Source organism: Oryza brachyantha, chromosome 3, assembly GCF_000231095.2.
Source record: "Oryza brachyantha chromosome 3, ObraRS2, whole genome shotgun sequence".
Taxonomy (NCBI): Eukaryota; Viridiplantae; Streptophyta; class Magnoliopsida; order Poales; family Poaceae; genus Oryza; species Oryza brachyantha.
In genome coordinates, this window is record NC_023165.2 from 17,795,910 (window position 1) to 17,807,597 (window position 11,688).

General features: G+C 36.7%; 1 protein-coding gene across 1 annotated transcript; it reads left to right on the forward strand.

Moving 5' to 3' along the window:
* Positions 1–1,559: 1,559 nt before the first annotated feature.
* LOC102719005 (CBBY-like protein) lies at positions 1,560–9,000 on the forward strand. Its single transcript, XM_006651490.2, has 8 exons — positions 1,560–2,082; positions 2,850–2,920; positions 3,801–3,959; positions 4,906–4,972; positions 5,223–5,318; positions 5,984–6,030; positions 6,363–6,443; positions 8,685–9,000. The coding sequence occupies exons 1-8, from the start codon at positions 1,768–1,770 to the stop codon at positions 8,806–8,808; spliced, it is 960 nt and encodes a 319-aa protein (XP_006651553.2). The 5' UTR covers positions 1,560–1,767; the 3' UTR covers positions 8,809–9,000.
* The last annotated feature ends 2,688 nt before the right edge of the window (positions 9,001–11,688 follow it).

Here is an 11,688-nt window from a genome sequence, read left to right on the forward strand (position 1 = left end):
ATACGCCGTTTAAAACGCGCACATAAAAACCGAGCAATAATATCGCTGTAAAATAAAAAGGTCAAAAAAAAAGAACATTATCAACTGTCCGATGTCGTAGCAACGGTAAGATGCAAAAGGATTAACCTTTCCAGTTAAGTGCTAGACTCTAATCCCAAAAATATGATATTTGTTTTGCCAAGATTTGACAAACTTTGATCAAAATTTACTATTTTAAATGTGAATTCTCCCTTAAAATATACTTTTGTCATGTGTCAAACCCTCAATTTCTCTGTTTTCGTTGAATATGTACACCCTCGTACAACCTCTTTCAAACGATAGAGCTAAGTAATTAACACGTGTCAGGCTACACTTATCTTTACTACTTTTAAAAGCACAGTTTCGTCCTCCGTACGTTCACCCCGTGCCCTCCCACGTCGCACCGTCCACCCCGTGCCCTTCCACATCGCACAAAACTGCCGCCATCCATTCCGCATATCTTAACAGGTTAATTCAATTAACGTTCAATCAAAGACTCAAGTGGCTTCATAGTCCAGTGGATAAGGGCTTCTTCTCTCTAGAGAGGTTCTAGTTTTGAATCTCCTGTGAATTATGTTTGCAAATTTTTTAGCCCGTGCATTAACAACAAAATATTGTCACCTAAATTTATGTTTATGGACGAAAATATTTTATTTGTATTTAAAGTTTATGACTAAAAATATTTTATTTATGAATAAAGTTTATGTATATTTATGTGCATAGTTTATCGATGGAAAATTTTATTTATATATAATGTTTATGGATAGAAACATTTTATTTATTTAGAAAGTGTATCGATGGAACCTATTTTTCATATATATATAATTTCGATTATAAATTTAAATTTTTTGTTCACTTTTATTTGATAAGAGAACCTAATCTAAGAAAAAAATTCTAAGAAGGTTTCGTACCAAATATGAGAAATTACAATTTTGGATGTACGAAAGCTTTATGCTGCCGAGTATATAATATTCTGGCTGTTGTCATTTGGGCTCTTTTAAAAACGATTAGGATCGGTCGTAACCCATGCCTGTTGCAATGGCGCCTCAAAACACTACATAATTAAGCACAATGACTTATTGTTAGACTATTTTTTTACTTTTGTTGTTATGCAATCATCTATTTAATTTAACAAACATCATTTTTCTTTGTTTCAACGCAAAAAATTAGTTCATCCCAGCCTTAATACTACTATGTTACTTTGTGTTTTTATGTATAATTATTTCTAAAGTTTATTTCTGTTGGTTAGTTTTAGTATATTATGAATAAAATTTATGCTTTAAAATATCTAATATAATATCTTTAAATGTAATTCCGTTGCGAAGCGTGAACATATAAGTACTGTTAGAAGCAGGAGCTTATTTAAATAGTTTCAGCTCCATGCGAAATGAGAGCGGATCAAGTGATTTAAAAAACAAGTGATTTAGAAAGATGAACCAGGTACGTGGAGCTGAGATCGAGCAGCTGTACAACTCAATTCCAGACTTCACTTTTAGGGATCGAAGAGGCAAAACCCTATCAAAGAGGCTACCAAGGAGAGGCTCAGAGAGCCAGAGGCGAAGGAGAGACGAGGAGGCAAGAGAGACGTGTGTGGTGGGAAACAAGATCATCACGCACCCGGCTCCCGCCGCGTAGCGTCCAAACTCCACATGGCGCGCGCTATCCACTGATCAGCGCCGCCACCCCCCTCCATCCCTCCCCTCCCTCGGTGTCACGTCCCCAGCTCCCCGATCGCCAGTTCACTTCGCCATGGCCCCCGCGGCCGCCGCCGCCGCCTCATCCACGCTGCTCCGCGCGGGGACCTTCTCGACCGCCCGCTCCGGCCATTGCCTCCCCACGAGGGTAGCCGCCGCGAGCAGGACGCCGGCGGCTGCGCGTTCTCCTGCCACCACCTGCCTCTCCGTCGGGGCGAGGAGGCGGGGAGCCGAGGCCGTCCGCGCCTCCGCAGGTGGCGCGGCGCCCGCGACGTCCCTGCCGGCGGCGCTGCTGTTCGACTGCGACGGCGTGCTGGTGGACACGGAGAAGGACGGCCACCGCATTTCCTTCAATGAGACATTTGCCGAGGTCCGCTTCCTTCCCCCCACTAGTTTTTTGGGTTTTGGTGTCGCTTATGTTAGGTAGTTCCTGTGATCGATGTCTTAGTTGTTCATGATGGACTGAATTTATTTCTGTGGAATCATGAACCTAAATCTTTCCAAGGTGTTGAGTAGATGATAGTATGATACCTAGTAATTGATTTATTTCTTACCTTCCGTGCACATTTACATTTCGACTCTGTTTACCAGATTAGCATATTTTGCTAAAATAAAGTTAGTTATGTTCAATTGGTCTGTTTATTCATCGGCCATTGCTTTTCTAGCACATTGCACCACTTGCGATTTGTGAAAGACTAACATTCTTGCTAAACTTTGCCATAGTTGAGGTGACCGACTTCTTCACCACGACTGTGGTTTGCCACATATATATTGGCAGAGATAGTTTGTTAGGTATGGGTATCGGGGCATATCCAGTGAAAATGGGATGACTGTTGAAAATGGTACACTGCAATTTCTTTCACCTGGCTCAAGATTCAGTTGCTGTTGTTAATCTTCCTAGAGTGGAAATGAAAGAGTGACCTCCGAATTTTGTACTTAAAACTAAAAACTGTAATACACTTTCCAACCGAAATTATTGTGTCAACACAAAATATAACAGACAGCTGTTAAACAATGAACTTGTTTGCTTTATGATGTACCCTCAACTACTTACTGACATAACAAAATATAATACACACACACATACATACATACATATATGTACTGAAGTGTATGTGCATGTATTGTTGTTTACAGAGGGAATTAGGTGTGAGCTGGAATGTTGAGCTGTATGGAGAACTGCTCAAAATAGGTGGCGGCAAGGAAAGGTTAATCAACACTCTAGTGTTTTCTTTCAGTTTTAGACCTACCAAAATCCTGACCATTCATTTGCATGCCTAACAGGCATGTCCCCAAAACATGTTTTTGTCAATATGTAGTTTGTGCCCATCTAGGCTTACATCTAGTTATCAACCTGTAACTGTAAGAAAAGAAGTGCTGCTCTGTTACTGTGTCAGCTTACATATTTACAATCTAGTCACTACTGTCAACACATAAATGATAAAACAATAATGTTAACTACACACGACAAAAAAATTTCATGAATTTGCAATCCATCTCCTAATGATGTTGCATACATCTAAACAGTATGTGCTTTCCACAATCATTCACATGACAAATTTGCAATTTATTATGAATTCTGACTATTATCTTGACTGGTAGGGGAAGCATTAAGATGCATTTTACCGCTGGCATTTTACTAATGTTATCAAATTTTCAGTAATCAGTATCAAGAACCTTACTGTCATTTTCTAAGTTTATTGCTTCATGCTGATATAAAAAGGTTAATAAATATTGTCTCTGAGACAGCGATATCAAACCATTTGTTTGTTCTAACACAAAGAACATCATGGATTGTTTTTCACGTATCGGATGTCTATTCTTTTTCACAGGAACTAATAGTTATTATCTTAAGAAAAATGGTACAATTTAATTTTCACCAAAAGCATATCAAGATGTCCAGAATGAAGAAACATGATAAATCATCAAATTAGTGTACTTGTTCATTAATGGAAGATATTAGAACTCTCTTTTGGCAAAGGTGCTACTTAAAAAGCTACTCTAAGAATCATGGCTTTTATAGATTTGTGTTTTCCTGTAAAATAAAACCAAAATTTTGGTTGAATTTAACTGCAACACCTATTTCAGGATGACAGCGTATTTCAACAAAACAGGGTGGCCAGCTAAATCACCAAAGACTGATGACGAAAGAAAGGAGTTTATTGCTTCATTACACAAAAGGAAAACAGAATTATTCATGGCTCTTATTGAGAAGAAGTTGCTTCCACTCCGTCCAGGTGTTCAAAGGTCATAATTTTACATGAATTTGATGACTTTAGCAACTTAGTTCACTTTAAAAGTTCTAACACTTTGATACCCTGCTTTGCTACTTTACCACAAGTCATTTGAAATGGTCCTAACAACAAAATCAAAGTTATTATGTGTTGTGGATAGGCATTAGCCAACAAAAGTGATTGTTTATTTTTACCTCTCATTGGCATTCTACAAAATTTCATTATTTTTTCTTTCTTTGTGGGGAGGACCCCGGAATGGTCACCCAATTTCATTAAGAGGGGGAATGTACAATTATAAGGCACTGAGGCCGAAGGTTAGTTGTAAACATACAACCCGTGGCTAAGGCCATCAGCTAAGAACAAAAGCAAAAACACTGCCAACCGGAGCAAGCATCAGCCAATGCCCGTCGGTTCCCGGACAAACTCCGCTGCCTTCCAAACGGAGATCTCCTCCATGTAATCTCTAAACCACTGCGGCGGTGATCTGCTGACATTATTGAAAATCCTTGCATTCCGTTCCTTCCAGAGCAGCCAGCATGCCAGCGCTACTGCCGAATCAAAGTTCGCCCTGTAGTGTTTCCGACAAAACTTGCGCGTCGTTGCCCACCACTCCGACAAAACTTATTTTTTCTTTCTCAAACTATGGATTCGAAGGGGTTATATTCTTGTTGTAGCCAAGCTAATTTTCTTCACTGGAAAACTAAATGCACCTTACAAATATATTGTTTCTTGTACTTACGACTATAACATGATATCGTGACAATGATTGAAACAAGTTTTAAATAAGTAACTGCACAGTTTTACTTTCTGTTGAGGAAGTCTGTGTTTCACTGTTTCATGCATTAGGAAGATACACCAATCCATTTCTAAAATAGAATGTTGAATTTACTAACTTTGAAGTAAGCTGGAGTAAATTTGTGTAAGGTCAGTTACCTAGATTTTTTAATTACAATTTACAGGTTAATTGATGAAGCCCTAGGAAAAGGGGTGAAGGTTGCAGTATGCAGTACATCAAATGAGAAAGCTGTAAGTAATACAGTATTTTCCACACTAAACGTACTTTTATGAAGTTATATTGTCAGGATTGGTAATAACTGTTGTTGACATTTTTTATGAAATTTTCTTCCAAATTTTTCATAAGGAAATACTAGAATGATTTCTTAGAAAAACTTAATATATATTATGCTGAAGACTGTTTAAATAGTTACTACATGTTAATGGTAGCTGTGAACTTGTATGCAAAACAATTCAAATATTTATGCTTGACTGAGTGCAGGTTTCAGCAATTGTTTCATGTTTACTGGGCCCTGATCGTGCAGAAAAAATTACCATCTTTGCTGGGGATGTGGTTCCTCGCAAAAAACCTGATCCAGTAAGTTATTTTTTAATCAATAAATACATTCTATCAAACAATATCCTATCTAGTTCTTCAAGGGAAGAAAACATTTTGAAGTGTATAGAGCATAAAATTATAAACTAATCAGACAGTTGAAAACACTAATATTCTATCAGTTGTGTAATGTGTTGTACCATACTATGCTCAATCTTAAAAGGAAAATTATTTATTTTGCATCACTGGAACCACATGATTATCGGTTAGGTACTTTCTGCCTTCCAGTTTCCAGATTGGTTGTGTTGAAAAAAAAAATACTATGTTCGTAGCAAGCACAGTGCAACCAAACCCTGAAAAGAAATAAAGAGTGCTCATCAGCAGCAGTGGTGCAAGTGCTGTACCTCAGAGGTCGTTATTTATTTATATGAATATGGTCCAGGTAGTACCTTCTTAAAGTTACTGGTTCATATGAAATCATGTTAGTTTAATTTTACTTTTGTTGGATTGGTGATGATTCCTTCAAAATGATCCTTGCATTTAATAGTATGATCTTTTTAGGAAGACTCTAACTCTTCCTTTTAACCAAATTCACTTACTTTTGCCAATGTAGGAAGTAGTTAACTTTTCTTGTACAATACGTGTTACAATTGGATTCCAGGATTTCATTACTCATGAGAGAGTATGTGTTCTTTTTGCCTTTGCAGGCAATCTACATACTAGCATCCACCACACTTGGAGTCGATCCATCTAGGTAATGGATGCTTGGGTTTCTTTCTATTGTTCTGAGTACGAATGCTTATTGGTTGTTAATACAGACTTGCTGATTAACAAATTAGCTTGGATAACTGTAAATTATTCTGTGCTAACTGTCATAAATTGTTAAAGAATAATAATCATGTCCTTTAACATTATATTGTAAGTTGTTTTTTCATAAATGGTTTCTGTAAGTAATCCTAGATTACTTTTACAATTAAAAATCATAAAGTTTTCTCAACATGTGATATATTTTGTAATAAATGCCATTTTTGTCAACATTTTAATAGTATTTCAGTTTGCTGACACATTTTATTCTTGGATATTTAGCTGTGTTGTTGTTGAAGACAGTACCATTGGGCTTGCAGCAGCCAAAGCTGCTGGTATGAAGTGTATCGTCACAAAAAGCGGGTAATAATTTTCTCTGTGAAATATTTCAGTTGCATCAAATCACTTTTGCATGATAATTGGCATGCTATTCCATAATAAAGATGTGTTGATCTCTTCTGGGTGGAAACAAAATTTTGACTTTTACTGGAAATTCAGCACCACTTTTTTGGTGGAGCCGGGTCATTTATTTCCATACGGGTATTGTTTTTGCAAAAAAAGTGGCCTTTTCAAGCTTCATGCATGGCCGATGTATATGAAACAAGCATTACCTGCATTTCTTATGGCATGATAGAAGTTAGGTTATGGCTACTTCAATGGTGTAATGCAATTGCAGAGCTTGACTACGACTTAGGAGAATGCGTGTACAGGCTATACATGTGGAACACTGACATTACAAACTAAACAGAGGGTGTAGAATCTTGGGCCATTTATGGTCCCTGTTGTGTAGTGTTGTGGTATTAGTCATTTGTGGGAGAGTTTAGGAAGGTTGGGGCCATCATTTATACTCACAATTTCCAACCATGATTCATCTGGGATTAGTTTCATAGTTCTGTATGTAAATATCATGCGTGTTGCCTCATACTACCTCCGTTTCATATTGTAAGTCTTTCTAGCCTTGTCTAAATTCATCAATTGATGGATGTATATAATTTATATACATGTCTAGATTCATTAACATCCATATGAATCTAGCCAAGGCTAGAAAGACTTATATTGTGAAACGGAGGGAATAACATTTATATAACAAAAAAATTGCTGAATGTATTATGTCCTACAGAAATGGTGTGAATGGGAAGGGAAAAATAACAATGGTTTGGATAACATACCAAGGAAATAGCTGGCTGCTTGTGAATAGTGCGAATTTGTTCAGGAGATAAGGTACTTCTAAAAATGACAAAATTGATCACCAAATCCATCTGAATAATAGGTGTTAATAAAAATTGTCTACTGGAAGAAGCAAACAAAATAAGAAGGTGCGCTTTCAGTAGTGCACATTTTGATTTTTACCCTGCGTGGATGAAACTATGAACAGAATTTACTAATCTGTGTTGCATACATACACACTGACATAGAGAATGTTATCGATATAACAAACATGTTGCCATGTCTTGGGAATCATTTGGGGGATACTGTGAGGGTATATCCAAGTTGGTCAATTGTAACCATAGGAGTGGTGAATGGCAAGGTTGATTACCAGGCTTGTGAGACTGATGTGCACATTGCCACCATGGCAATCTGCACCTACGGCTGAGGCGAACCACCACACAGAAGATGGTGTTACCGCTTACAGAGCGGGGGAGTCCAGGAGGTGATTAAAACACAAAATCAAAGATTACATTAAATCCCTGGTCTGCTTGACTTCCTCTTCAGTTAAACATCAGGATAAATCAGTGCAACTTGGAAGGCTAAAACCCAAAGTGCATACCCCCACACCCACCGCCCAAAAATAAAAACCTTCTTGAACTTCATAATCAGGACAAATAGTATTCAGTGGTTGCTGTATCTGCTCACAAAATTCTATCTTGAATGGTAGACCTCTAGGTTGCACCTGAATATGTCCTCCATGTGGTCCTATGGAAATGTGTTGTTATAATATGTAGTGAACCAAACAAACCAGGAAAGCATTTGCTTTTGTATGTACAAACAAAAAAATTGCAATATATTCAGGACATATAAAATCTAAAAGTAGAAAAATACTTATATGTTCTCAAAACTTTCATCATCCCTTGTGTATCGCTCCATTCCCCATGACATTAAGATAACTGAGCGGTCATGCAGATTTTTGTTGTTGATGAGTAATTAATCCTAGTAAAATAAACTATGTAGAATGTAGTATAGCCGGATTCTCAATTCAGATTCGAATAGTTTGCAGCTAGATTTCATTAGACGTACCAATAGTGACAGTATTATGTCTTGTTATTTTTATCCACCTTATACTGTCTTCTCGTTTTATTCACTCCTATGCTATTATTTGAAAACCTAGATCTGTTGGATTTTAATGTGACCATTTACCAACTATAGTAGTATCGTGTCTTAATTCTTGATCTACTGTGCATTAGCTAATTAAATAATTAGTTGGATATATACATGACAACTCTGGGAGCTCATGTTATTGAAATAGGTATTTATGCTATTCGCCGTTGCTTTCTTCTGTTCTGATTTTTTCAATCTAAATTAAGAAAAGAACACGTGAGAATTGTACACCTCATGTTCCAAGTTCCAACAAAATTTGTGATATTATGTGTTTTGGGTTCTTTACAGATACACTGCAGAAGAGGACTTTGGGACAGCTGATGCTGTGTTCGATTGCATTGGTGACCCTCCAGAAGTTCGCTTTGATTTGGAGTTCTGCGCCAACCTCCTCCAGACACAATTCGTAAGCTGAAGAAGCAAACGGCCAATTTCACCGATATCGTATAAATCCTACTAGTATATAAATTGTTGCCCAAGTTTGTGAAAAGTGGCAATGGTCTCCGTAAAGTTGCTAATACAAAAGTCAAAAGGAACAACGCTGTTTTACATGTAATTGAACATCATAAAGCCCCAAGTTTTATGGTTTAGTCGCTTGGCATGCTGATCCGGCTAGTGCCCTTGAGCACGCATTTTTGGGTTAGTTTGAACTGGAACTTTGTTTTGGTAGTGTCATGGTTCAAACCATCTATAGGTTTGTTTTTTGCCATCTTATAGATGATAGTAGGAGTTTTAGAGGAAAATGGGAGGAATTGATCAACCCCCACCCCCCAGGTTGGAGTAGAACGGTATAGAAAATTGGAGGAAATTTCCCTCCGGCAATCTTTTTCCTAGTAATTCTGTAGGAATTGAAACTATCTCTCTCCTTTGAGAAGTGCAGGACAAACCAATACACGTGACTTCAAACGATCATAATTTAAACACTCGTAAAAAAACTACTATGTCCGTTTCACAATGTTAGAATCGCAATGTAAGACTTCTAATCTTGCCTAGATTCATATGGATGCTAATAAATTTAGACATATATATAAATTATATATATTATCAATTGGTGAATTTATGCAAGACTAGAAAGTCTTATCATATGAAACAGAGATAGTATAATCTCGTGTTTTGCATATGCAATCCTATCAATGCCTATATTTTTTCTAAATCCATGCGTTCTAGACTCCAAAAAGAAATTCTTTCACCGATTGATCATTCATATCGTTATTTGGATGATTATCCAAAACAGATTCCCTATGTATATCAGTTATTACTTCACTAGATTCATATTACATCATCCATATATATTTTATTAATATTTTATAACCATCTTTTCTTATATTGTTATTGTTTTCTACTCTTGTGATAAATATTGAGATATGGAGGACAAAGAACAACCATATTTAGAGTCTCTTTTCCAATATAGATGATCATCTATTTTTTTAGGACGAGATGAAGTATATACTAAACCAATATTTTTCCCCTCACATACTCCATCTTACAATATAGGATGGGATGGAGTATATATTGAGGATGCTCTTATATGTGTATCAACCTAAAGCCCTTATATGATGCTATATCCACCTAATCAAACTAAAATGAACTACCTCATTCATTTCACATATGTTCCTTATTTATTATAAATGGTTAAATATATGTTAAAAAATCAACGATGTTAAACATTATAAAATATGAGAGAGTATATTAAATTTTTCATAAAAAGGAAAACTACGAAGACAAGGTTTGTAGGTAAAACCTTATAGCGCTGACTGTTGCATTTGAAACAGAGAACGATCACACCCATGGAGTAAGCTAAGGATGCGACCACGAATCTAAAAAACAATAGTAGAGTTTCAGTCCTATTTCCATTCATCTTTGACATAAAATTTTAGAAATGACTTAGTGGGGCTTCCATAGACCTAACAGGGGTAGTGGGACCTCGAGCCCCACTGCCTCTGTGATGATACAATCACATACGTCAATCTAACCATATCCTAGAGCATGCATTCACATTCACCAAATGATATCGATTCAAAATACTCGTGGAATCATGGTACACTTCCCCCTTAGAGATTTTCAAAACTTCGTTGATTTGAAAACAGCCGGGGTCTCATGCTTGTAACTTAAGTTCATCTTATACTATTCATTGCTAGAAACAAAACCACATATACCAAGCTACACTTAGCAATCAACACTACTAATATCGGAGTAACCACTAGACAAAACATTATGATATGGAGAGGCTAAGATAGCAAAAATTGACATTTTCTATCGTGTAAACTAAAAAAACATTCGAGTACGATAACATGGATCGTTATTTCTCAACATGCAAAGTAGCAGAAGCAAAGTAAGAATACCTCAATACGATAATCCGATAAAGTGTGCGCCCACATAGAGTAAATAGTCGATATTAGAAACCCAATCATGTTATCTGTGTGTGAATGTCTTCTTCTCACGCAATTGTCTCCTCGTGTTCCCACTCTGACCAGTGCTACAATATATCAATGTCTCTAATAGTATCCATACGTCGAGGAACGAAACATTAAGTGTGAGTATGCTAGAACTCCATGACCATGCGTAAATAGGGACCTAGTCACTCCAAAAAAAATCGTAGAGAAGTAGAAAACTTTGTCACTAAAAACAATAAACATGACTTATATTTTTACATATTTGCGCTAAAAAAATTTAAATAAGATAAATAGTTAACTGTGAAAGTGCATCAAACTCCCATAAGTGTGTTGTAAATGATTAATGATAAAATGCTTAAGTGACTAATGTTTTGAATAAGATAAATGCAAATAATGGTCTAAAATTGGTACAATGGATCGTGACTACAATGGTGATTTTCAAAGAAAGACAACGAAAGGATCTGACATCAATTTAAATTTATTTTTGGTTTGAATTTGAGTCCTAGAAAAGACGTATAGTCACGGGGGACTATAAACATTGTACCTTCAATACTATTAACGAAAGATCAATTTAGAGCTAAGAGAGACAAACTTGGCATAACACTTGCACACTCTGGTGAGTTATGATAGCCAATGATTGGAAGGTTTAGTTAGGATGACTAGAGGATCAAGTCGATTGGTTCAAGAAGTTCTTTAAAGTGTTGACCGGAGAGTTCGGGCTCCAGTGATTGGGTTATTATGTCTAATGGCTAGGTGACGTAGGGTGTGGGTTTAAAAGCTCCTTCACCCTCTAACTGTTTTTTTTGGCAATTCCACTTTTGTTTTTATCTCATCTAGCTTCCCTAGGGCACTTTTGAACATCTCCCACTTTGATATCTAGGGTGTGTTCTTGAGAGATTCGA